This window comes from Archocentrus centrarchus, chromosome 12, assembly GCF_007364275.1.
Source record: "Archocentrus centrarchus isolate MPI-CPG fArcCen1 chromosome 12, fArcCen1, whole genome shotgun sequence".
Classification (NCBI taxonomy): Eukaryota; Metazoa; Chordata; class Actinopteri; order Cichliformes; family Cichlidae; genus Archocentrus; species Archocentrus centrarchus.
In genome coordinates, this window is record NC_044357.1 from 23,679,886 (window position 1) to 23,707,122 (window position 27,237).

The following is a 27,237-nucleotide window of genomic DNA, read 5'->3' on the forward strand; positions in this document are numbered from 1 at the left end:
ATCCATGCCACAGTTCTCCCTCACACTTAGCTTAGTGCAATTTCTAATTGCCTGTTAGAAGCAACTTGAGTTACTGTGAATCTCCCTTTTTGCAACTGCTGCACATGTTAGTGAACATTTGTAAACAATATTTTTGTCTCAAAAATCTTTATTGAGAAGAGACATGTTTTGATACATTTTAGCAAAAAAAAAAAAACATTTTTTTCTCCTCCCTCTTTTTCAAACACAACAAAAACAGTGAGGGAGTCTCTTCATTGTTAAAGAAAGTAGTCCTCACTTCACACAACACTGACCCTACACAGAAAGGCAACAATAACTATGTCACACTCCACAAGACAGAAAAATAGCAGAAAACAAAAACACCACATTTATCACACTAGAAAGAATCTCTGAAAGCATTTCATGTAATTTTACCTTTGAGTACTGTAATGTGTGCAGTACCTTAAACTGTGATAAAGGATGTCACACATTAACTCAGCAGGTGTCTGCATATTTAAAGCTTTCTTCTCAGATTTCCTCTGACATGGTCACCTAGTTCAGTTTCCTACTCTGCTTTAATTCTGCCAGTTACAGTCAGTTATATTCTGGAGTGGGCTGGACATGAAGGAGATTATTAGTAGATTAGTAGAATATTTTAAACAGCCATCCACTTTGTCTGGCTCTGCACCCTCAAAGTCAGGGGGGTGTGATCTGACACAGCTCCTGACCTGCAGCTATTTAAAGAAGTCACACTGTGGGAGAGCACATCCACTCCCTCCAGGTACAGATCTCCTACAGTCTGGATTCCCATGGAAAAAAGAGCCTTCTAGGTTATGAAGGGAGAAGTGTCAATAAGCTGCACACTAGACATACCATAAATATAACAATTCAAATAGAAATATAGCATCAAGTAGCATATTGCAGAATTAATCCTCACAACAAGGTGAAGGTGTTGAAATAACTCTGTACAGCAGACAGAAATAAGACTGCATAGTAGAGAGACAACAAATCACATGCTGAAGATTTCCTGGAAAAGAATGTGTGTTTTGGTCTGATTGTTTGTGTCTACAGGACTCAGATGAGGCCGTTAACAGGCGACAGTGAAGGGCACAGAAGAAGGACCTGATAAGCTGCTGCATGCTTGCATATTTCAATAACTGTGTAACTGTGTCAAGTCTGTGTATAAAGGTTGAACTAAGATAGAGAGCGGTGTCAGACTTGTGTGAAGCTGCACTGACTGAATCAGACAGCTCCAACAATTCTGAACCAGATTAATCTGTAAACTGTTTGAAATGGTTTTATTAAATTTAATAATTGGACTCCTTATTCCTGTTGGTGTCATTGCTGTTCAATGAAACGAACATGCAGAAACCTGAAGGCTCAAACAGCAGCAAACACACTTATTATTTAAATTCCTTCAATTGGTGACGCCCGACATGATCGAACAGGAATGTTTTTGATTTTCAGATGTTTTTATTTGTGATTTTTGAGTTTCTTGGGAATAATGAATGAATTTGGCCACCGATAATCGCCGCTTCAAGGTTCCTCGTGACAGTGCTGACTTCCAGACTATCTGTGACCAGAATCTCACCTAAAGGTTGGCTGAGACCTTTTCTAAATCTGCATATTGAACTGTATCAAATTATAATGGTCACTGGTGGTAAGACAGGAGGAAGGTGCAATTTGAGCCATTTCACACAGGTGTAAGAGTTTAAGAGAAAAAAAGAGTTTAAGAGAAAAAGGTTTAAGAGAAAAAAGAGTTTAAGAGAAAAAAAAGAGTTTAAGAGAAAAAAAAAGTTTAAGAGAAAAAAAAGAGTTTAAGAGAAAAGCGTTTTCCGCGCCCCCCCCGCGTTTCCGCGCCCCCCGCGTTTCCGCGCCCCCCCCCGCGTTTCCGCGCCCCCCGCGTTTCCGCGCCCCCCCCCCGCGTTTCCGCGCCCCCGCGTTTCCGCGCCCCCCCCGCGTTTCCGCGCCCCCCGCGTTTCCGCGCCCCCCCCGCGTTCCGCGCCCCCCGCGTTTCCGCGCCCCCCCCGCGTTTCCGCGCCCCTTTCCGCGCCCCCCTCCCGTTCCGCGCCCCCCCCGTTTTCCCCGCCTCCCCGCCCCCTCGCCCCCCCCCCCTCGCCGGTGCTCCGTCTGGGTGGAAACTGGCCAACCCACTGAAAAACCTATTCATGGGGTTTTTTAGGTTTAGAGGGCCTTTGGTTTTTCTGAAGTGAACTGGCCATTTGTCTTTTACCAATGTCCTCCTGGTATAGAGAGGTTGGTCAAACGCACGTAAAGACACAGCACTCCTGGTAGAAGTTGATGAGAGTAATAACATATGGTTATATGGTTCTTTCATAAGAATCTTCACTTCAGGAATCCATAAAAGCAACTAAAGCCCTTTAAAAGCCTCAAGAGACAAAGATTTTTGTATTAAACATAAAAGACAAGAAAAAGAGAGAATACAGAGAAATGAAGAATTAAAGAGACAAAGAGATTTTTGTATTAAAACTTCCTCCAACACTAACTATTGTTCTCTTATAAATTCCCATGAGGCCTCAGGGGGACACGCCCTGATTTCAGTTTAGACGACCAAAGGTGACAAACCTGCAGTGAGCTGCATGTAAGGTCAACAAGCAATGGTGTTGTGACCTCTGACCCTCAGAGGTCCTCAGATTTTCATGCCACAGGAGTCAGAATTGAGCAGTAATTTTACAGGTACAGACAAACTGATCCAAGAGCTGTTTATAACTAGAGAACTTTAAAATGATTCTTTTTAGATATTTTGAGATTCACTTTGTTTTTTGTTTTCTTGTGTTCTTTTTGTTCCACTTTAGCTCACATAGAAGGTGTGTCAAATTTTAATTTAAGGACATAAATTTGTATTTTGAATTTTCTGATGAGTTTGAGACCAAAATGCAAAAGTTAACTTTACAGTTGGATGAAAAATGAGAAGCTGACACTGAGCTTGTTAAAAAAACACAAACACTTGCAATGAAGAAGCAGCTTACACACACACACACACACACACACACACACACACTCACTCATACACTCACACACACACACACACACACACACACACACCCACTCATACACTCACACACCACACACACACACACACACACACACACACACACACACACACACACACACACACACACACACACACACACACTCACTCATACACTCACACACACACACACACCCACTCATAGACAGACAGAAGCTCATATTAGTTTTTGCTTGATCTGATATTTAACTCTAGGTGCATTAAATCAGGTTCACTTTTGGTGGATTGAAATCCACTTACTTAGTAAATTAGTAAATTAGTGGTATATGAAAATTGTAAGCTCATTTTTCTCAGGCTGATTAACAAAATAAAAGATTTATAACTAAAAGCCATTGAATAAATACATCCTTAGAATATTTATGGGCATTTTGATGTCCTGTCTTAGTTTGTGCAAATTTAATCATTGACCCACAGACCTGCAGTTCATGGCATTTTGTTTAATTGACAGGGAAAAATTGGACCTTTCTTCACTGGACTTTTTCCACAGGTACCTGAGATCATACCTGAGACATTATGAGCCTTAACAGGAAACTAACCAGGATGACGGCCAGATGTGAACAGCTGTGTCTAAAGAGGTGCAGGAATGCATCTGAGGGACGAGTGCTGACTGCTGTGGTTTGAACATCATGGCTTTGGTGAATATGAGCAGCTGTGCTGAAGGCTGAAAGAAGGCTGCATATATAACTATTACCTGTGCACTGATCAGTGATCATTTCTTTATGTTTGCAGTAAGATTTTCATCATGGAACTGGATTTGATCCTGAAGGGATGCAATCCACATTTTTAATGAATTTGAGGAAAATTATTAGATAGTGACTGTTTCATGTTACTGTTTGTCATGTGGGCCAATTTATATGCAGGATTTACTTTGGACTGATTAAATTTAAAAGCTAATCCACTTCACTAAACAACACTGACATATGAAAGACTAATGCTGGTTTTCTTTTTGTTTTTCAGGCCATAAGAAAGTATAGAAAGCAGGTCCATCCATTATAAGTATGACATTATTAAACTCTGTCTAATTCTTTGCTAAATTCACAGTCACAATAGTATAAGATTAGAATAGAATAGAATAGAATGCCTTTATTGTCATTATACAGGATGTACAATGAGATTGGAGGGCCACTCCTGTTCAGTGCCATGTAACAGAAAATCAAACTCTCTAAAATGAAAATAAAAATATTATAAAAATATTATAATCTAGTATAATCAATATGATCAAGAGATATACAGAAAATAAACAATGTGTAAAATATACAAAAAATAGAATGTATAAAAATATATACATACATACATACATTGGTGCATCTGTACATTGTAAGAAAAGTAAATATGTGTATACATATAATAATGAAGATGATGAATATTGCACTTGGTGAATGAATATTGCACTTGGTGAATGAATACTGGATATTACACAATATAGGAATGTTAGATATTGTTCAGTATGAATAATATAATATTGCACAGAGATGTGGGTGTTGCACAGTTACAGTGGGTGAGTGTCTGAGTTCAGGGTGGTGATTGCTCTGGCGAAGAAACTGTTCTTGAGTCTGTTTGTTCTGGCTTTGATGCACCTGTAGCGCCTGCCAGAGGGCAGCAGGTCAAACAGGTCAAAGCCAGGGTGTGAGCTGTCCTTGATGATGTTCCTGGCTCTGCTGATGCAGCGGGAGGTGTAGATGTCCATCAGGGAGGGGAGAGGGCAGCCAACGATTCTTTGTGCTGTCTTGACTACCCTCTGAAGCCTGACCCTGTCTGCCTCAGTGCAGCTGCCGTACCATACTGTGATACAGTACGTCAGCAGGCTCTCAATGGATGAGCGGTAGAAGGTCAGCAGCAGGTTTGAGTCCAAGTTGTTCTTCTGAGGACCCTCAGGAAGTGAAGTCGCTGCTGAGCCTTCTTGATAACAGCTGTGATGTTATCTGACCAAGAGAGATCAGCAGAGATGAGGACACCGAGAAACCTGAAGGTGTGGACCCTCTCCACACTGCTCGCCGTTGATGTAGAGGGGAGCTGGGTCAGTCCTGTGCTTCCTGAAGTCGATGATGATCTCTTTGGTTTTCATGGTGTTCAGTACCAGGTTGTTCTCTGAACACCAGGCTGTCAACTTCAGGACCTCCTCTCTGTAAGCTGCCTCATCTCCCTTTGAGATGAGTCTGACCACTGTGGTGTCGTCAGCAAATTTGACGATGAGGTTGTTATTGTGGGCCGGACTGCAGTCATGGGTGTAGAGGCAGTACAGGAGGGGGCTCAGCACACAGCCCTGTGGGGAGCCAGTGCTCAGTGTGCGGGTGGAGGAGAGATGGGGGCCAAGTCTCACAGTCTGGGGCCGGTTGGTTAAGAAGTCCTTGATCCAGGAACATGTGAGAGGGGGGAGGCCCAGGGTGTGCAGTTTGGTGGTGAGAATGTCCGGGATGATTGTGTTGAACGCTAAGCTGTAATCCACAAAGAGCATGCGAGCGTAGCTCTGCTGCTGCTCCAAGTGGCTCAACACAGAGTGGAGAGCTACAGCGATGGCGTCCTCTGTGGATCTGTTTGCACAATATGCAAACTGATGGGTGTCGAAAGTGGGGGGCAGATGGTCTTTGATGTGCTGGAGAACCAGCCTCTCAAAGCACTTCATGATTACCGGTGTGAGGGCCACAGGGCGGTAATCATTTAGGCTGGTGACAGATGACCTTTTGGGCACGGGGATGATTGTGGCTGTTTTTAGGCAGGGGGGGATGACTGCTTGGGCCAGGGAGAGGTTGAAAATCCTGGTGAGAATCAGGGTGAGCTGGTGGGCACACGCTCTGATCACCTTGCCAGGTACTCCGTCTGGTCCGGCAGCCTTCCTGGGGTTCACTGCCAGGAGCACGCGCCGTACCTCATGCTCCTGGACAGTGAGTGGGGTGCAGCCTGGTGGGGGGGGCAGGACTGGAGCAGATGGGTGGTCCTGAGGCATCTCAAAGCGAGCAAAGAAACAGTTAAGTTCCTCTGCTAGTGACACACTCAGGTCTCGTGCAGTCACATCACAGCCTCTGAAGTTTGTGATGCTCTGAATGCCCTGCCACACCTCCCGTGTGTTATTGCTGGACAGATGGGACTCTATTCTCCTCCTGTAGTCCGTTTTGGCTAAGATTAGTTTTCACAAGAATCCTCTTCTGGCTCTTAACATCAATACAGTCCTGGCTGACCACCTGAGGTCAGGCTGGTTTAGTTGACCTCAGAAACTCTAAGGTCAAAAGGGGGAATTGAAGGAATATTCATGATATATGCCACATATATATATATCTTACATACATTTACTTCCCTGAGAAATTTGTTTGGAAAATAACTTAACTGATTAAAAATACAGAAGCTTATAATGTTTCGTGTCATCGTGACCTTTGTGAAGACTACACAATGATAGAAATGGAGACTTCGAGGTCACCCTGTTGTTGAATTTCTCTGTTTTCCACATTCTGTTTTGTAAATGATGTAACAAGACTGATATGCTGTGACTATATGAAACTGTAAGCTGAATTAGAAAGTGCCAGTACTTCATGCCATCTCACAGCATGCAGTCTGACCCAGATATCTGAACTGTTTGAAATGGCTTTATTAAATTTAATAATTGGACTCCTTATTCCTGTTGGTGTCATTCCTGTTTGATGAAACGAACACGCAGAAACCTAAAGGCTCAAACAGCAGCACACACACACTTATTATTTAAATTCCTTCACTACCATAAATTCAGCTGAATGTTTGCAATAAAATGCTGTACCAGATCATACAGTAATTACAGTCCTCAGTGGTAAACGGGCTCCTTCTTATAAAGCGCTTTTCTAGCTGAGCACTCAAAGTGCTTTATACACCATGTTTTTCATTCAGCCATTCATACAAGCTCTTCTTCTACAGCTCAGTGCTTCCTGTCTCACATCCACACATTCATACTCCGACGGCTGCATCAGAGCAACTTGGACTTCAGGATCTTGCACAAGGATAATTTGGCATGCAGACTGAAGCATCCAGGAATCAAACCACCAACCTTAAGATTAGTAGATGACCTGCTCTACCACCTGAGACACAGCCACCCCAACTTTTTTAGAGTTTAGGAATTTAATGATTTTTAATTTCCTCGTGTGCTTGCTGCATATCATTCGTTGTATTTAAAGCAAACAGGTCACTAATGTTTTGGTATATTGGCTTTCTGGGCCAAAGGTAACCACAAGTTTTATGCAACTTTCATATTTGTGTGCTAAACATTTAGGCTAATCTTGCACAGAGACTGTAAGCAAAAAGAAATAAGTGAACATCCACAAACAGAATTATTTTAGATGGCATATGATTGCCTTTTTTTATTATTTTCAAATTGAGAGTATCCAATTAAATCAAATTAAAGAAAATAAAAGGAGAGAGAAGAGAAAAAAAAGAAACCCCCAACAATCCCCTGTGAGCAAGCACTCAGCGACAGTGGGGAGGAAAAACTCCCTTTAAGCAGGAAGAAACCTCCGGCAGAACCAGGCTCAGGGAGGGGCAGCCATCTGCCGAGGCTGGTTGGGGGGGTGAAAGGAAAAGAATAAGGAAGGAGAGAGAAGAAAGGATGGATGGAGGAAAGAAAGGCACAGAGGAGAGGTCAAGGTCCAGGAGATGGATCGAAGGTGGTGGCGGACGAGGCGAGCTGTGTTTGAGCTGAAGCAGCAGAGGTCCTCCGGAGAAACTTGAAGCGCTTTGTCTTGTTGAGGCAGCGCTCGTGCAGCTCTTTGTGCTGCAGGATGATGGTGTGCAGATCACTGAGAGTTTCTGCATTCTCAGCTTCAAGTGTTGTGCACCTCACCTCCAGTTCTTTAATTCTGTCATGCTTTTCTGCATGCTTTGCTTCCAGATGGTTATATTTCTGCAGCTGTAGTTTTTGTGCTTCCTGAGCATGTTTATACAGCTCTTCCAGTTGAGCATTTGGCTTCAGTGTTTCAAAAAGAAGGATTAACCGGTTTCACACCTCATGCTCATTGGTTAAAGAACGGTCAATTACAAGTCAGTGAAAAGTGTCGTGGTTCCTTTTAGCCTTCCTACTATTTTAACATAAAAAATGATGACTGTTAGACTCGACTGTTTCCAGTCCAGCTGGTGAATATCTATTAACTAAGATATTATGCAGTTATTCTCCAGGATGCTGTGTTATCACAAACTATTCCACCATATAAACCATATAAAATTTGGGTGTAAGTTTTACCACACGTTGAGCACAAAACATTCTGGTCGTATCTCGAGTTGTGTGTTAATGAACTTAATGTGCTGTGTGTAGCTGCATCCAGGAGGCTGTGTGAGTTCAGACATTAACACAGATATTTTACTCTGATCAGTAACGGCTCAGAGACAACAAACAAAGGAGTCACTGTGTGTGTGTGTGTGTCTGTGAAGAAACGAGCAGCAGAGATGCTTTCACTGTGTCCTCTAGCACCTTTTGCACACTTGATTGATTCCTCATTTCCTCAATTGATCGACTGATTATTTGGTCAGCTGAAGAAAACTGAAGTCTGCACATTATTTATTTTTATATATGTATTAAAAAATCATTTTGAAGTTTATATTTCAGTTGATCGGGTCAGAAAAGACTCCTTATGTTGCACACTTGTATTAAAATGAACAAAGACCAGTGTGTTTTTGTGAGTCTGCCTTTACTCCACAGTCTGCTGTCCTGCAAATATACACACATGGTACATTGTTACACAGCTGTCAGTCTCTGGGCTCATCATCGCTTTACAGCGAGCGGCCCCTTTCTGCTAAAAAGAAAGTCAAAGCAGCTCTTTGGAGGACGTTTCTATCAGCTATTTTTGTGCAAAGCTAACTGAACCTCGTGCTATATTAATGTAATAAAACAATATTATTACATGAGAATACAAACTTTATTTCAATCTAATTCTAATGAATGCACTCAGCTTTGACACTGTTGTGTAGAACATGAGCAGAAAAAATAAAGAGCATTAATAAACGGCTCTCTTTGCTGTTACCTACATTGTAGAGGGCGACTCTGCCTCAGCTGAACAGGAAAATAAGTACAGTCAGGGGTCACAGTGGGACTCAGCAGATCGGGGAACCCTACGATCGGTTGTAGAGGCTCAGCGTGGGGTAAAGAATCACAGATTAATCATTTCTATTGTGACCTCCAGAAGATTTTTGCGTGCAGGCTGTGATCAGCTGCTGCTGCTCTGTGTGGATTTAAACAGCTGAATTCAATAAGCTGTAACCCAGAATCTGATGAACTATTTTGGCTCATTTCCATCAGTACGCTGACAGCATACAGACTGTATAAAGGTGGAATTCAAGTAATGAATCTAAGCATCATCAGCTTAAATTCAAACTAATCTCTGCTACACTTGATGTAACCATTGCTGAGCATGAACACCACAGCTGCTGAGCACCAGTCCAGCACTGAGCTTTACTCTAAACTCACCACAGTACAGCAAACTGACCTGTTTATCCTGCACTAACCAGTCTTTACCTTTCAGTCTAACCTCTCCTCTTCCTCTCCTGTCCTCTTTCTCCAGCTCTGAGTGAACTTCATCCTTTTCTCTCCCTGAAATACAGCAGCTCTTCTTTTAGCTAGCAGACACACTGCAGACACTTTGTGTGTTTGCTGATATTTGTTGAGCATTTAGAAACGTTGCATTTAAAATTACCTGCAACATGTTATTGCCTTTATTTTCACTCCTCTTCAGTAGCGTTAGCTCAGATGCTGAAGTACCGTGAGCAGAACTTACAGACATCTGTAACTCCTGATTGTAGCGCTATAAATGATACATGAATTATATGGTTTCATCTCTTTGTATGCGATAAGCCCCGGTGATGGAGGATACTCCAGAAGGACTGTCTCTTATGTCTTATTTTTGCTTCATTTAGGCTCAGATCGTTTGATGTTTGAAGGCGCAGTGACCAGAAATATAAACTTCTCTCAGACATTAAACCTAAAGTAACGAGTCTGTTTGAAAATGTAAGAAGTACAAAGTACAGATATTTGTGTAAAAATGTAGGGAGTAAAAGTAAAAAAGGAGTCAGAAAGATAAATACTCAAGTAAAGTACAGATACCTGAAAATTCTCCTTAAGTACAGTAATGAAGTATTTGTACTTTGTTACTTTCCACCCCGGTCACAGCAGGAGGTTCAGAGGTGCTGCTGAAAACATCAGATCAGTTTTCCCAGTATGACACACCAGTGTACACGACCCTCACATTAATTTACTTTATCATTGTGTTGATTTATTGTTTCCTCTCTCCTCTTAGCTTTATTTTCTGTGTCTCAGCCTCAGTCCATCTCTTCCTCTTTACATCCTCACAGCCTTTAATACAGTTCATACAGTAGTTGTGTCCACAGGGAAGAGTCACCGGATCTTCAGCAGATCCAAACAGATTGAACAGCAGAGTTTGTCCTGGTTCATCTGAAATCCTCGCTGCGCCATTTCCCCTCTGAGAATGTGAAAGTTTCACTTTCTCATAGAAGAAACCAAGACTGAGCTCTCCTTCCTCTTTTCCACCTACTGATGTGCACTGACTGGAGTTACAGAGCAGAGCGTGTTGGTCACACGCATCTGTAAACTTGTACATCTGTGAACTGAAGGGGAGTGTCTCCTACAGAACAGGAAGAAGAGGGAGGGGCTGATTTCTCAGTTGCCCCACAAAGATCAGTGTCTGAGCTGAAATAGAGTAAAAGCACAATAAGCTTAGCAGCTTAGCCGCTTATCTATACCATCTCAAGTGTACCATAAGGTAAAGATTATTAACAATTAACCTGAACAGGTGTAGCCGGTTTTGATCCTCTGATGTCTCGTGTTTTGTAAAACTGAAGCAAAAATAATTATCAGCAGCATCATGAGACTTTTCATATTACCTTCACAGGTGGGATAAAATGTTTACATGAGCAACAATACAGTTCAGGCTGAGCGCAAAGGGTAAAAAAAGTATTTTACACTGTCAAACTGTCATCTTTGGCATTTTTCATATTTTCAACTAAAGAAATGGGAACAAATGATGTGTTTTGTACATTTTTTTGTCACTAGTAACAAAGTGTGTAAAGATACAATTTTAAAAAGGTTCTTTGCTAAGTCGTCTCTCATGTGCAGACGCAACACTGGTTCATCCTTTGAGCTTAGTACTGGTTTTATGCTTGAACAGTCAGTGTTAAGTGGCTTGAAAAAGAAAAAAAAAAAAAAAAGCACCCTTCTGAAAATGTCTGATACAAGGACTGGACTAAAATGAGTGAACAGGAGCCAGTGGCTTAGGGGTGAAGCCGGCAACCACATGCATATGCCGCATTGCAGTGCAGGCGGCGTAGGTTTGAGTCCCAGCCTGTTGCCAGTTTTCCCGCATGCCTTTCCCGGTTTCCTGTCTCTCTACTGTGGATAAAAGCTGCTGTGGAAAAAAAAAAATGGAGGAAAAATAAACAAGTGAACAAGCAGCTGATGTCCAGAAAAAAAAAAAGACTTCCAGAAGACCTAGAGAACTGTTGCTTAAGACCACCTTAAGACATCCTTCAATTCATCATTTGAACACAATCAGTGGAAGATGAAGAACGTCTGGAAATGCTACAAAAATGCCAACATTTTGACAACCCAGAGGGAACAGGGAGCAAAACTCACATACTAGACAGGGAACTAAGACCATATTTATCTAAAACATGAGTAATGCCATTACTGTAACATTTAACAGAATTTAAAATAGTAATAAAAATAATTTCATAATTAACTCACACCAAATGGTTTACATGAAATATTTATTACATATTTTATAACTGTAGAAACCTGTAATTTCCCATGACAACATCTGACTGACAGCTATGAGTATGAAGGAGGGGAAACAAACCTCAGCCAAAATCCATTTACAAACCACCAGTTGTCTTTATATCACTTTTACTTGAGCTCACACAATTTAGGAGTTCCCATAACCGTAAGCACTAAGTCACATACATGAGTCTGCTGTTGTAACCCAAGCTGGTTCCTCCACCTGCCAGTAACAACATCCAGTCATACTCTCAGCGGAGGACCGGCTGCCCTTAAGAGAAAATCTCTGGATGTAGATTTTTTTCTTGTCATCACTGCAGTTTGGCTGTTTCCTTCAGATAATACCAGCTGCATGTTTTCAGTGTCTTAAGGCAAAGGCACAACTGTGCTTTAAGGTAACACCCCCCCACTCCCAGCAAGCACTTTGAACAGGAACACTTCCAGCAGAACCAGGTTGGGGTAGGGGGGGTAATCATCTGTTACCAGTTGGGGGATAGAGACTGCACAAAAGAGGAGCACTGAGAGAACAGGAGGCAGACGATACTAAAACTAAAGTAAAGACCCGTTTCAGATTGCTAAATGTGCTTTTATTAACAACCACATGATAAAATACCATCACATGACAAAGACCAAACTGCTGCTGGTGCTTAACAGCAGTCCTGGTCGACTGTTCCATTCACTCAGGAATAAAAAGACATCATCTGCAAACAGTAACACCAGCATGAGAAAGATACAGTAACAGGAACTATCATCAGTTTTGGCTCCTAAATATTCTAAACCTGATTACAGGAAAAAAGATTTCTTTGGGTTGATTGTAAACAATGAAACAAACACATTCACACACAATTCTTATGTTTGGACCTAAAGAACGTGTAACTTAGAATTTACAAAAACAGGAAGTAAAGAACCAACGAGTAAATCAAATGAAGATAAACTGGAACATCCTCGCTCCGTTTCTGTCCCTGTCAGACAGAAATACGTTCTGTATGAAACATGTTCTACAAAATATTGAAGGAAAAAAAAATCTACTAAGGCACAGAAAAGAGGTATTTAAAGAGTTCAAGGATGAAGTCCCTGAAACACCAAGTGCACTTAGTTTAATGCAGCAGAGGAGAAAAGATCACCATTCACAACTCATTTTAAATTAAGACACACTTTATAACATCTGACCACCCTGCACTGCCTAGCATGGTAACATCCCACTATTATGTAGAATAACATATTAAAAAGCTGATATCTTGACTTGTTTAGCTTCAGCCCACTGGCTTAATGTAGATCAACGGATGGAAATCAAACTAAACAGAAGCTGCAGCCTGATTTCATGCAGTACAGATTAATTAACTGGATTATCCTTAAACTTTAACGAAACACTAATATATCGAGAGTTCTGTGGATATCAAAATTACCATATTAATGTTACAGTACAGAAAGACTTAGCAGGGACAAAGTGACTAAAAATAAGGCTCTCATTTTAAAACTCCTGAGTTAAATAACATTATCAGTCACACAGATGCTGCATGACCTCTGACCCCGTAACGGCAGTCGTTTTCGGTGAGCTTTTGCATTTCAACAGTTTGTGCATAGAGATGGACCTGGAGGCGGTGAGTCTAGGTCACAGACTGGAGCAGAGCATCATTGATGAAACTTCAGGAGTGCCCATTTTCTTTTACCCTTCTGAGACGCTCAGAATACCCCAAAGGGAAAGATCTTCTTAAACTTGGACCAAAACTAAAAGAAGAACCAAGCGCTCCTCGCACCCTCAAATGTTTACAACTCCCTCAGCTGTAGCTCCGTCTCACGCTCCGACCCGACCCTTCAGATGTTTTCGGCCTCTCTCCGAGGATGCTCCCTGATGCTCTCCTGGGGTCCAGCACGTCCCGGTGGGCGCCGTCGTATGCTCCGCCCAGACGCAATAAGGTCAGCGTAGCCTTGGGAGTGAGAGAAGGCGTATGCGGATCGCCGGGAACGCCCGCCACGCTGGAAGGGTGACGGCTTTTTCTTAGCCTCCTCTTCCTTCAGCTCCATCTCGTACTTTTTCCTGTTTCTTTGGACCTGAAAGATGATTGAAATAAGCAGGTAATTTATCAGAAGCACAAAGGAACAAGACCACTATCATTTTATTTAAAAAAAATAATGCAGCACACAACTTATAGTGCAATTACAATCCATAATCTCTTAAATATTCTCTAATACAGCCTGCACCCTTAATAATACTGTGTAATTGCAATGTAAGAATAGCAGGTTAGGATGATGTATAATACAGCTCTCCCAATAATGTAAGATAACGCGTTGTGTTATAAAGCTCGATCGATAAAAACGATCAGGAAATGACCAGCAGGATTGTTCCTGCCTCAGGTCTCACCTTGTCTCCCACAGAGGGAGAGACTGTTTTACTGAGGAACTGGATGCAGATGACCGGCAGCAGGCTGATGCCCACAGTAAGGATGATGGTTAACCACAGATACGGCTGACGCAGAGCATTTGGTGCTACCCCTGCAAACACATTATATACATATACAGAGATGTTAACAGAAAAGTGAGGAGGGTGGGGTCTGATGTTTGCATCTTCAATACTTGGACACGATTCTCATTTGGTAAAATTACAGCTACAATAACACATTCACATTAAAATAACCAACTTTGTTACATTTAGTCCATGAACGTTTGAGTTGTGGCCCAAAAATAAATAAAAAAGCAGCACCCATCAGGCCTCTGCCATAAAGACAGTGACTTCCTGGAAACTTGAGGAGCATTTAGCAGCTCGAGAGGCCGTCACTTTCCTCGAGAGATGACAGGCAGAGCTTAAAGGAGTGTCTGTCACAAAACTTCAAATGAATGATAAGATAAAGTTAATGTGATCATTTTTTGATATATCAACAAGTGTTATTACCCGTTATTGCAGCTTCAACTGGCCACAAAAATCCTTCACTCAAGAGCAACTTCAGCCAAAGCAGACTTTTAATTAGAGCCGGCCCCATGCAGGGTTTTTAGAATAATACCAATAGTTTGGGATTTAAAAAGTCGATATATCGGCCGATATTTCTCCCCCCTTTCAGGTACACAGAAACAAATTTCTCCAAAATGTATTATGTGTAGTTATTTATGAGCACTAACAAAGATAATATGACAGTGCAGGTTAAGTCTTGGACTCCTTGTTTACACTGTGACCGACTCAGATCAGCTGGTGTGTTTGTGGAGCTGAGTGTTGCAGGCAGGGAAGTTGCAGAGAGCCCTCTGGTGGACAAACTATGCAATTTCAAAACTCATAACAGTTGAAGCATGTTTCTAATGTCTCATCTTTACTTTTCATTTTCATTTACTGTCTGAAAAATAAAAATTATAATTATTTACTGATGATGAAAATAGCTAATATTGCCCAGCCAACATACTGTATCAGGTGGGGTCTACTTTCAATATAGTACAGAGTCAGATGAAGCCCTTTACTGAGTGAAAAACTGCGGTGAGCTAACCAGTGAAGGTGAAAATGGAGGTGAAGATGACGTGGATCCCTGCACTGTGGATGTCAAACATGACTCCAAAGTAGATGGCTATGCTGCCCAGAACTGCAAAGCAGTTGACGAAGGTCCAGTAGGAGGTGTCCAAAGAGATCTGACAAACACGACAGGAAGGAGACGAGACGGAGCAGGTCATTTACATAAAAGCTACTGCAAAGGTCAAAAAGGGAAAATATCTGCATTTAATCAGAAATGTGTGACCAACCTGCAGGTTCACGATAAAAACCAGCGATGACGCGGTTACGACAGCAAAAGACTGGTAGTCTGAGGGGGCTTCTCCGTCCTGCCCCATGGTTTGCAGGAAGGCCCCGTAGGGGATGAAGAAGATGATGAGTGATACAAAGATGCCGTGGAACAAGCTGATGAAGAAGTTCTTGTAGTTGAACAGCGTCCCCTGCTGGCCGGGAAGGTAGAGTCGCGGGAATTTCAGGCTCAGTCTGTCGTTGACGTCCTATGAGAGAAGAGAAGGAAGCGGTTGACTCCAGGGTGGACTTCGTTTTGTTGTTTATGGAGAACAGAATAGAACTGGTTTTCATATTCAAGGCCGCCAAAAATTTAATATTCATTAGTCAGACTGACAAGTGACTCAACAGAAATCTTTTATTTTGAAATCAGTCTTTATGTCAGCTGTACTGTTTATTTCACCACAAAATTAGACAAAACTTAGAGGATAAAAAGCTGAAATATTGATATTTTTTTACATATTTATGCAGAATGCAATATCACACTCTTCTGTGGTCTATAGCAAAGTTTGCTTTTACCTGGTCGAGAAGTCCAACAAGTAGAACGGGCAAGCTGCTGTAAGCCAGGTTGTAGAGTGTGATAAACCAGTCTTCATAGGCAGTCTGCAGGCAGGAAAACAATCATTCAGCACCTCTGAGTTCAGCATTAACACAGAACCTGTCCGAGACGCTGTCGTCACCGTGAGAGCGTGTATGTTTGAAGCTCGTAAAAATCTGCATCCATTTAATTACAGAAAAGAAAGAAATCCCTGTAGGTCACCCAGCAGAGGTCGGCCCTTTTCTCAACTGGTCTGACAGCTTTTAACAGTAATGCCCCAAAAACCAAGAGTCTAAATTACTGTCTGCCATGGACATGAAGCTGTTCATATCTGTATTTTACATTCAGTGCAGCTCTTTGAAAGACCAATCAGAGAAGGCCGCAGTGGTCAGTTTGCTGAACTCCAGATCCAGTCACACAGCTTCCGTAAACACAGCATTCCCACACTGCAATGCCGAGTTTAACGCATCATCTGCCTGTACTTGAGCCTTCATCCAGACTTAAACTGCACTGTTATCTGAAAAATTTCCAATCTGAGCTGCTGAGTGTGCGTTCAGTAAGTAAAGCCCTTTCCAGCACCGGGATTCACAGCCTAATCCAAAGCCATGATCATTTAGTGAGTTCAGGAACTCAAGCTGCACCATCATAATCATATTGCCTATGGTGCGATGGGCCCATTGGTTGCCATCGTGCCCTGTAACAGGAAAGTGACGAGGTTCACATTTAGACCTTAAACCAAGACGTTCAGATGTTAAATAATGAAAAGGAGCACACGTGTAAAGGTGTAAAGATGGCAGGAGGGGGAAGAAGTAGAAACAACTTTGTCCTTATTGTAAACATATAAAACAAGGTCAGTTCATGGTTATTCACTTCTACACAACAACTACATCATACACATTATACACTCTTCACTGTGGTAATGCACACACAGTCCTGGTACATAACAGCAAAGAAGCTTCTTCTGGTGGTTGAAAAGATGAGCAACAAATTGCTATGAGGCCAAAATTTTAAGCAGTGCACAGAAAGTTAATCTAATGAGTGCCATGAAATTCCCAGCATTCAGTGCAGCTTAACAGGACGACCTTCACAGTGCTGCTGACCTGTGCGGAGTATCCGTTAAAGAAGGAGAACCAGAAGTGGACCAGAGTGAAGGCGAAGTTCTTGAAGAAGAAGAAACGCAGGAACTTGCACATCCGGATGTAAGACCAGCGCCCGTGCACCAGCAGGAGGCGCTGCAGGTAACGGAACTGAGCAAAGGCGTAGTCGCTGGACATGACGGCCTGCATCCCCTCCTGACCGCTGATCCCAACACCGATGTCTGCAGCTGGAGGGACAGGAGGAGGCGTTAAAGCAGATCCACAGACTCTCACAGACTCGGCGTGAGCAGAGGCGGCATGTGTCCTTACTTTTGATCATATTCACGTCGTTGGCTCCGTCTCCGATGGACAGCGTCACGGCCTTCTTGTACTTCTTCACCAAACTCACCACGTTGGCCTTTTGTTTCGGTGTCACGCGACAGCAGATGACCGCCTCGCACTCACAGGCCATATTCACAAAGTCAATCTGCGGGAAAACATTTCGGCGAGTTTAATATCATGAAGCCAATTTGTTTATTTAACTAAAAAAAGTTCTGTGATTGAATTTAAGGATCAAACTTTTTTTTTTTTTAATACCTGTCTCATCTCTTTCTCCCAGTCATCCATCGGCTGTCCATCCTGAGGGGTGCTGGGAGGAGGACGCTTTTTCAGACGCAGACGCCGCAGCCGGCGGCGTTTCTTCTTCTTTTCATAGAGAATCTCGTTCTGAGAAAACAGAATGAAAACCAAGCCGGCAAACTCTAAGTTTAGTTTTAGACTAAGGCATTGGCTGCATATTTAAAGTGTTATCAATTAATCCGTCATTTTAAAACAGTTCTGGTTGTTGAATGAAGCTCACCAGCCATCCTCCGGTGATGATGAGGGCGTTTTTGTTATTCCCGGTAAAGAACGGCTCCGAAGATTTCTTCTTAGCTTGACGGAAAGCTTGAGGGTCACCTCGTCTGCTGGCCTGACGTCTCGTTAGCTTCTCACTGCAGACACACAACACAGATGATAATGACCCCAAAGTCCAACAAAGTTGGGACCATTGTATGAAAAACTTTAAAATGTGAGTGGAACAGTTTCATTTAAAGCATAAAGTTCATTGAAACTAATGTAAAAAGGGGCAAACTACATTTATTTTTTTGAAAAATGTTAACACTTTGAATTTAATGTGAACATGTTTCAAAATGTTGGGAAGAGAACAACAAAAGAACAGGATGGAGATGTGGGGATGGCCATAAAGATTAATATCATTCATACTTTGGATGGTTTTTTGGAAAGTGATGGAAAATTTTGTTTTATGTCACAAAAAGCTGATGCTGAACCAGCAGGGACAGCTGTCGTTACCACCAAATGTTTCCAACTGTGGATGGAATATGATTGGGAATACGGGAACTAAGGAGTTTGTGTCTTTCCTCTATTTGGCTAAAAATCAGCCAGACAAAACCCAACCACATTCTGCACATATTCCAACAGCAGCAGTCCAGACCTGCCCCCCCCTCCAAAAAATCTGACCCCAGCACTTCTGTTCATATGGATGCAGGCACCAGGTTCTAGATTACATTTCATAAAGAGAAAGGAGCGCTCCTCAGTTAAGTATAGTAAACCAGAAAATCATTTTTAAAGCTCTTATTTATTACAGGCTTTTGCTGCTTTCTGATACGCGCTGTCCTATAATTTATTTCCATATTAAAAAGGATTTTTTTTTCTTTAACATTAGTGGTGTTAATCTGCAGGGTACGAGCTGCCTCAGGACCTTTTCCTGAGTTTCTAAGTGTTGTAGTGAACCTACTTGACGTTCTCTCCGTAGTGGATGTCCATGTCATCCGTCAGAAGGGAACAGGAATATCCGATATTCTCTGCCGTTTCTGGGAAAATTTAAGAGATTTTGATGCATTTTATTATGTAGAAACATCCAGCTCAGCATGTAGCTTTACTGATTCCCTGTGAGGTGATGGTACCTTTCTTGTCTCCGGTCAGGACCCAGATCTTGATGTCCGCCTTGGCCAGCTTGGCGATAGTTTCCGGAACTCCATCCTGCAGTTTATCCTCGATAGCCGTGGCTCCAATCAGCTAAACACAAGAAAACTGATCACTAAATGTAACCGGACTTTGTTGTTTTTAAAATTTTATAAGAGCTTTTTTCTGTTCATCATGTTTGTTATTAAAGATGTATAGCTGCATGTATGTGGAAGAGCAGTCATTTCCCACTCACCATCAGGTTGTTCTCGATCTGCTCGTACACGTGGTCGAGGGCAGCGTCTCGGTCACTAAGGGTCACCTGGGCCTCTTTGTGCTTCCTGGACCAGGCTTCATACTCCTCCGCACTGATGTCTTTGTAACACAAGCACAGCGTCCGCAGAGTCTCGTTGGCAAAGACCTGGAAAAAAAAAAAAAAAAAAAAGAAATGTAGACTTTGTTTCCTCCCAAGAGAAAAATGAGAATAAAAGAACGTGAGCTCACATCGAGAGCACTCTGGGTGGTCTCCTTATATCTGGAGTTGGGGGCGAGACGCTCGTAAATGACGGTGTCTGCTCCTTTACAGTAGAGACGAATACGGCCATCGGGAAACTTCACTGCAAGACACAGAGAAGGGTCAGAGGCGGCAAAAGATGAAGCCAGAGGAAGTAAAACTTCATGCAGCAGCTCCAATCTGTCTGAATGGCTGCTGTCATCCATTGCTCCAATTTGTTTGAGCCATTTCCACAGTGATGTCGCCATGTTTGAGTTTGCATTTCAGATTGGCCACCAAAAAAAAAAAAAAAAAAGGCAGATTTAAAGACACAGACTTCCCTTTTCAGGCCCAGAATAAACCTTTTTATACAGTCTATGGACCTTCCACTTTATAGTGTAGTAGTGACAGTTTTAGAAAGATGTGGGTCCGTGGCCGGGTCATGCAGCACGAGTGCCCACATCTTTAATCGAATATTTCTGTCCCTGCTTTGAGCTCTGGGCTGTGTAACCACCTTCAGTAAAAACAGTAAAATTATTCTGCTTAAAGGGATCAAACTCATTAAAACTCTGAATTTTCACATACAGAGGTTACCATATGACTAAAGTATTTATGCATGTTGTGTCGGGCTGTGAGCTCGTACAGATGATAGACATGCGCTTGCGGTCGGAGTTGAAGTCGAGCAGCGCCAGCATTTCGTAGGTCGCCTCCTGGTCCATCTCCCAGATGGTGATGGTGTCCTGCGTGCGAGACAGAAACACGTAGCCGAAGTTCCTGGCAGCCGTGACCAGGGCGCCTTCATCGGGGGACGCCGCCTGGTATATGAGCTCACCTGAGAGAACAGCACAAAGGCCCACGTCAGCACCTGCAGTCACCGAGCTCTAAAGGCCTGTAGCGCCTGACCGTGAGATTACCATCTTTGTCCTCCGCCATGACGGTGTGGCAGAGGGAGAGCAGTTTGAAGAACTCCGTGGCGTCTTTATCCTTCTTGGACCGAACATGAGCGACCAGGGAATGATCCATGAACGGGAACTTCTTATCAGCGTAGCGGTTCCAGCCCCAGTCCACCAGCTGACAGGAAATGGAAAATTTATTTATTTTCATATGTCTGAGATACAATTTTGACTGCTTTTACAACAGATCACTGAAATAAAAAAAAAGGTTCCAGTAAAGCTTTGTTATTTTATTTCTACTTGTGCAAAAGTCATGGTTCAGTCTGATATTCGACCTTTCCTCGTTCCAGTGAAACACCCTCAGCAGTGGTTGGATCACCTGTGGGGAGGAGGGGAAAAAAAAAAAAAAAAAGAAACCTTGTAGTGTCAAAACTGAAGATCTGTAAGACAAGTTTAACAACGCTGATACAGGATGCAGTCTTTTTTTTTTCCCACTTCCTGCTTCAAAGTGCATTTAACTTTACCTTTGAAAGCTCAGATATCCCACAGATCAGGGAGTAAAGTCATTTATACATTCATGCTCACAGTGGGGGAACCGAGGCTTTATCTTATGTTACTGTCAAACAAAAGCATGTTTGCGCTGCTTTTCTTTTCCCAGAATGATTTTCAAATGCAAACTGTGCACCTCAGTGGCTGCAGTCAGTAAAAACCCTTCAGTTCCTGCATACCGGACCGCCACTGCTATAGAAGAGCAGCAGGGGGCACTCTTCTCCCTTCACGCCACCTTTACGATTGCTGCAGCAGCTCGAGAGCTTCATCAGGTTAGACTTAAAAGCTTTAAGAGTCTTAATAATAAATAGTATAATAGGGCATATCAGTAATGCTCAGTAGTATAATGAAAATCCATTAGGAGCACAACATTGAAGTCCCAAGTGACTTCCTATTGTTTGTAATATTTCTATGGCTTCCCAGACACGGCAGTTCATGCTAACATCATTATAGTCCAAGCCATATTTTTAACAGCCTAACGTGGCGACGAACACACAGAATGTCTAAAGTCATGTCAGAGGCACAGCTCAGGTCCAGGAGACCAGATTAAGATGGACATGCAGAGAGGAGGGATAGTGGAAATATTGGACAAAGGATGATGAGGCTGCCAGGCAAAGTCCATATTTATAAGCCAGAAACCAACAGCGCAGCATCACATTTGGCTTCTTGTGCATGCGTGAAAACTGCTGTTCCTCGATATCGTTTTCTGCTGAAATAAAAACTCATCAGTACCGTAATTGCGTCCAGCGATGCTGCACTTCTTGAACTGCATGATGTTCTGCGTCAGCGTTCCCGTCTTGTCGGAGAAGATGTACTGGATCTGCCCGAGCTGCTCGTTCAGGGTGGTGGTCCGAGCCTGCACACATGCTCAGCTCAGTCACATGTTTGGAGGCTCATGTTGTTAATCACATGATCAGAAAAGCTTGGATTGGGGAGATAACTAAAGAGGCCGCTCTGATTTTATATGTTGTCAAAGCAACTTTAGTGCGACTGTGTCCAGGGGAAAAATAGATACATAAATAATAACTTTTGATAATCTTGGCCACTTAACAGGTCATTACATTTGGAATGCTGGAAAATTTAACTGAAAGGAAACATTCACAAAGTGCTTCAATAAAGTAGAGCATACAAATAAAGATGCTGAAAGGTGTGACTGAATCAAATAACATCTGTTCATTTTTCTGTTGCCTAAGAAAATAAAGAAATCCTGCAGTGTGCCGTGAATCACGCATGCACGCGGTAATGGTGCTAATGTACCTTAGCTGGTGTGTCTTTTTCTGGAAAATACATCTGCAGGTCCCAGTTGATGAACTTACTCTGGCCCAGGCGGATCACCTCCACGCTGCACACAAAGCACAGAAACAAGAGCAAAGAGAGAAGACTTTTATTTTGACAACTGCTAAATGTACTGAACACATACACCATCTGTTTCATATCCGACAGTGCATGCAAAACAAATTCACTTGATTTAATTAAGTTTTCATCTCGTTTTACTGACCTGACATAAAGTGAAATGGGCACCATGGTGTTGAGGACGATGATGTATCCCCAGAAGGTGAGAAAGCCCCTGTAGCCGGGGGTCTGATCTTTGCCATCATTCAGATACCCGGCGTTAGCACCGACGTACTGGTACCAGTAGGTGTGACCAATGGCCAGACCGGCCGCCACCAAGATGAGCAGCGCGAAGATCTACGGAAGAAGGAACACGGATACAAGTGCTTATTTAAAACACCTGATCATGTACTGCTTGTGTGGCTTGTTACTGGTGATCAGCAAGGATCCAATTAACATACATGAAAATATGCTCTATAATAAATATTGATTAAAGCTTACTGTGTAAACCATGTAGTTCATCAGCTCATCGATTTTGGTCCTCTTGAACCTCGTTTTGCCGCCATTCTTCATGATTTTAGTATCAGCCCCTACAAGATGTACTCAGTCATTAATATCAGTTTACACAATTTGATGTCATGTCAGATTAAAAAGAGGAAAAAAAAAGTATCCATCCATCCATGTTCTTCCACTGCAGCTGCAGTTTTACTTAAACACACCTGCGAAGATGACCAGCCCGTGGCACCAGTCAGTGTTTCTCATCTTGCAGCCTCGGAGAAGCATGTTGTCCAGTTCCAGAGGGTAGCGCTCCCGGTCCCACTGCATTATCCCTGTGAACTTGTCCAGACGGTTGTTTGGCTCTTCACACTCAATCAGGGCTACGAAAGGAGAGGAGGGCGGAAAGAGGGTTTTAATTACTTTATGGTCCACCCTGACTTCTAATAATGATTTAAATTCACACTGAACAGTTTTTTTTAAGCCTCAATTTTTTAAATTAAATCTAAGGCTTAAGAATTTAATTTTAAAGATATGGACAAATTTTACAGATTTTTAACAACAACAACAACAACAACAACAACAACAACAACAACAAAAGACCAGTTGCAAACCAAATATCCAGAACTCTAACGCTAATGATCTTCAATGTGGCAGCATCAGTTTGCAGGTTCTCTTTTCTTTTCGATATAAAATCATAGATATGTCACAGGAAGTTATGATTACTGTTGCTCTTAAAAATGTAGAATTGCCTAGAATCATGACGCCCCCCCCCCCCCCCCCCCCAAAAATAAAATAAAAAATAAATAAAATAAAACTTTGAGAGAATAAAGTGACATTTTATTTGTAGCTGTGAACCATGCTTACCGTTGAACTCAGCCAGCTGACGCTCCTCCTGAAGCCTCTCGTCAGTCACTCGAAGTCCCAACTTAAACTTGAGGTTAGTTTCTCTGCAAGGGAAACACAATATACACACAAACACCTGAGAAAAGGATTAAAACAAGTAAAACCCCACTGCAAAGAAAAACACAAAGTAATACCAAGAAAGATATTCATGTTTGTTTTTCATTTTATTTCATTTCTGTTGCCATTCACTGTGAACTGTTTCCACTGGAGGATCTCACTGATCCACGTCTGCATGAATGCTCTGTTTGATTTAAAGGTGTTCCCTCTTAAAGTGAAGTGAAGCAAAGACTGTGTGGCTCTTGAAAAGGTTCCTCAAATTTACTCTCCTCTTATCAGTGAGTAATTTGTTGACTGAACGCTTGAGCAAAAGATTGATTAAATAAAAACTTCCTCAAGAAGGAACTCTACTCCAGCGGGCCAATACATTGTTTGTACTCTTAATATACAGTGATTGGGGTGTGTGTGTGTGTGTGTGTGTGTGTGTGTGTGTGTGTGTGCTGTACTCTCTTTTTCTTACCCATCAAGCTCAGCTGTTTCAACATAACACAGGCTGTTTGGGTTGGAGCTGGATAACAGCAGGATGTCAGCCTACAAGGTAAAAAGAATAAAGTAAGTCAGTGCACACCTGACACATTTGCCATTTCTCAAAATGTTCCCCTTTTGTTCAGAATGCGCAACAAAATAGCAATAAATCAGCTAATATTTTAAATCATGGATTATGTGATGCTGAGTAATTTTATTCAACTGATTTTGTACTACCCAGCAGACGAGTCGATTTTAATCCAAATGTATTCGAGTGGAATGCCTCAGGGATTCATCTTTGGTTCTAGCTTGGCTTGATAATGAACATATTTTTACATTTCTATGCAGATGATACTGTAGTTTATCTGACAGTAAACCAAATCTTTTTTGAGCCCCAGCTGGCAGCTGGTCCAGGTGCTTGATCACGTAGCCAGAACGCTGCTGTGGGTGCTGCGGGTTGTCAAGTTCTCTCAGTGACACTTTTCCAGGTCTTTAGATTTGAGGCATTGGTTCTAGCTTGCTCGAGCCGCCAGCCCTTCAAGTCACCGCTGTTGGCCGTTGGTTCCACAGCAATCGATGCCTAAGTCAACTTCCACTCATTCTGCAGGCATTCCCAAACCACTGAAGTCAAAATTGCTGTATTTGATCACTGATGGTTGCTGCTGGCAACAGTCTCCAATGACTTTGTGACTCCAAGAACTTGTCACAAATGGTGCATTTGAAATACCTTGAACTTGTTCACGTCTTGTGTCAGCAAAGTCCAGGTTTTAGAGTTGTAAAGGACTAAATAATGACCTCAGCATGTCTCTCTAAAGTATCTGTGTTTTTTCTTCTATACTTTTTTGCTACAGTTAAATATAAACACCACACAAACTTACTTCTTTCACCCACAAACAGCATAAATGATGGGCTTAGCCACGGTGACTGGCCACTGGTTTGGGAAATCTCATGAAACTTAGAGAGCTGCCTTCATTGTCACTGGTGCTTTTAAACTGAGTATAATGAGCAGTGGGTGGATGCAACTCAAACTGCATGTTTGTCACATGGGTAACATCCCAAATAATCCTTTTTGACTCCAATGAAAACCACAACATAAAAATGCCATAACAGGAACTTCTTGTTGTTGACAGTTATCAAGTTTGTGCTGTTATGGGTGGTGGTGACATTTTCAAGTAGTGCTTACGTGTTAGTAAAAAAATTAACCTGGCTGAATTATCATACCGGGATAAAGTCGTTTTTCTTGATACGAACCACATCTCCAACCTGGATTTCCCTCCACTTGGCCTCTTGAAACCTGAAGAAGAGAACCCATTGGTTTAGATGTTCTCACATAAACAGGGACTGATGTTTCAAGTTGATGTTGCTTAACAAATAACTTTGTCCTGACCTGCCATTTAGCAGGACATCACACTTTCTGTTGTTGATCTCCCGGTCCATCCTGTGGCGTGCCTGAAGGGACAAAAAAAAAAATTAAGAATCAATCCATCAGAGAAAATATAATGCAATTTATATGTAATCACATGCCAAAGCAGCTGTCGCAGCAGCCAGTGAACTTGAACCAACATTTCCTCATACCTCTACAATGGAAACAGAAAATATGTCACAAGTTGATCTTTTTAACTGATAAGATTGATTAAAACTTTACTGCATGTTGCATTTCTAAGAAGAACGATGAGGTTATGTATGTTCATTTACTGCATCATCGCACCAACTCCTGATGTAAGCCAATGCCTTTGAGCCTGCGTGCAGTCACAGAAGAATTGAGCTCGTATGTTTTCCAAAAAAAGTAAGAATCTTACCAGATCATCCACCAGATCTTTGATGGCAGTGATTCCCAGTACGATGACCAGAGGAATCAGAGTGGTATACCAGGGCAGAGTAGAAATCTCTGGAATAATCTTTAATAAAAATAGGTGGTACTTACTGATCCCCATTCTTTGCAAGGCCGCAAGTCAGAAAACAGGCGATATACATGTTTTCTTTTTGTTTAAGACATACCTGTAAGATAAGCAGACCAAGGAAGTAGACATTGGCTGCTCTCTTAAACTGTTCGTACAGGTTCAGGGGAAGGAAGGTGAGGGCGTTGTACTTGTAGGTCTTAATGGCATTTTCCTGCAAAGAGAAACGACAAACAATGATGTGCTTTAGTGTTTTCTTTGCTTCACATTAACTACAGACAGGGGCGGATCTAGAAAAATATTTATGGGGTGGCGAAAGGGGGGCAGGAATTTTTGAGGGGTGGCAACATATGGCAGACGTATATATTCTGAATTATTCAGTTATCCCAGTTTGATGATATGCATTTGAGGTTTCATGTGAAACAGTTCATATTACTGATAAGTGACCATATAATGTGATCTCACTTAATAGGAGATAGAAGCATGGTAACACTACTGTAGGTGGGGCATTATCAAAGGAAAGGCATTAAGGTAAGACACAGGTGATGAGTGGCAGATGTGTGAGAGGGAAAGCAAACAGTTTATCCAAAGAAAAACTTACCCATGAAGCTCTATGGACAGAGATGTACTAAGGTGAGCATTAATACACTGTGTCCGTACTGAAATAAATGGGTCATGGCACTCAAATAAGGTACTGCACATCGCTTTTATTGTTTACTCACAACACATATTCTCACGATTTGTCCCTCAGTAGCTTGAACAGATTTATACTATACATACAAAAGAGACATTAAAAAACAACAACAATAAGAACAACACTATAACAGTTGAATGAGGTGATTTCCATGTTGCTCAGCAAAACGCTTCACAAATTCAGTTAGGCCTAATGCTATTGTGCGTTTTAAGTCAATCCTGAATACAGCCAAACTTGATAGTCTCTTTTCTGTCATATTAGACTGCAAATAAGTCTTTATGAGCCTGAGATGAAAAACTTCGTTCACAGGATGCACTGCTCACAGGTGAAACAACTGCTATTTTAACCAACCTGAAC

The 27,237-nt window shown here is 42.1% G+C and overlaps 1 protein-coding gene across 3 annotated transcripts in view; it reads right to left on the minus strand.

Annotated features, from left to right (window-relative positions):
* Positions 1-12,330: 12,330 nt before the first annotated feature.
* atp8b1 (ATPase phospholipid transporting 8B1) overlaps positions 12,331-27,237 on the minus strand; it is a 31,814-nt gene continuing 16,907 nt past the window's right edge. For all 3 annotated transcript variants that reach the window (XM_030743255.1, XM_030743256.1, XM_030743257.1), the window contains 27 exons: positions 26,287-26,400; positions 26,088-26,186; positions 25,676-25,737; positions 25,510-25,582; positions 24,284-24,354; positions 23,728-23,810; positions 23,085-23,243; positions 22,867-22,955; positions 22,532-22,722; positions 22,291-22,375; positions 21,766-21,889; positions 20,820-20,863; positions 20,506-20,662; positions 20,235-20,423; positions 19,603-19,715; positions 19,355-19,519; positions 19,101-19,212; positions 18,932-19,007; positions 17,996-18,128; positions 17,734-17,862; positions 17,467-17,623; positions 17,161-17,384; positions 16,042-16,125; positions 15,486-15,731; positions 15,236-15,374; positions 14,128-14,258; positions 12,331-13,817 (listed from right to left, as the gene is read on the minus strand). In XM_030743255.1, the coding sequence (XP_030599115.1) occupies positions 13,581-13,817; positions 14,128-14,258; positions 15,236-15,374; positions 15,486-15,731; positions 16,042-16,125; positions 17,161-17,384; positions 17,467-17,623; positions 17,734-17,862; positions 17,996-18,128; positions 18,932-19,007; positions 19,101-19,212; positions 19,355-19,519; positions 19,603-19,715; positions 20,235-20,423; positions 20,506-20,662; positions 20,820-20,863; positions 21,766-21,889; positions 22,291-22,375; positions 22,532-22,722; positions 22,867-22,955; positions 23,085-23,243; positions 23,728-23,810; positions 24,284-24,354; positions 25,510-25,582; positions 25,676-25,737; positions 26,088-26,186; positions 26,287-26,400 (3,486 nt within the window). In that variant the 3' untranslated portion in view covers positions 12,331-13,580. The remainder of the gene's footprint in view (positions 13,818-14,127; positions 14,259-15,235; positions 15,375-15,485; positions 15,732-16,041; positions 16,126-17,160; positions 17,385-17,466; positions 17,624-17,733; positions 17,863-17,995; positions 18,129-18,931; positions 19,008-19,100; positions 19,213-19,354; positions 19,520-19,602; positions 19,716-20,234; positions 20,424-20,505; positions 20,663-20,819; positions 20,864-21,765; positions 21,890-22,290; positions 22,376-22,531; positions 22,723-22,866; positions 22,956-23,084; positions 23,244-23,727; positions 23,811-24,283; positions 24,355-25,509; positions 25,583-25,675; positions 25,738-26,087; positions 26,187-26,286; positions 26,401-27,237) is intronic.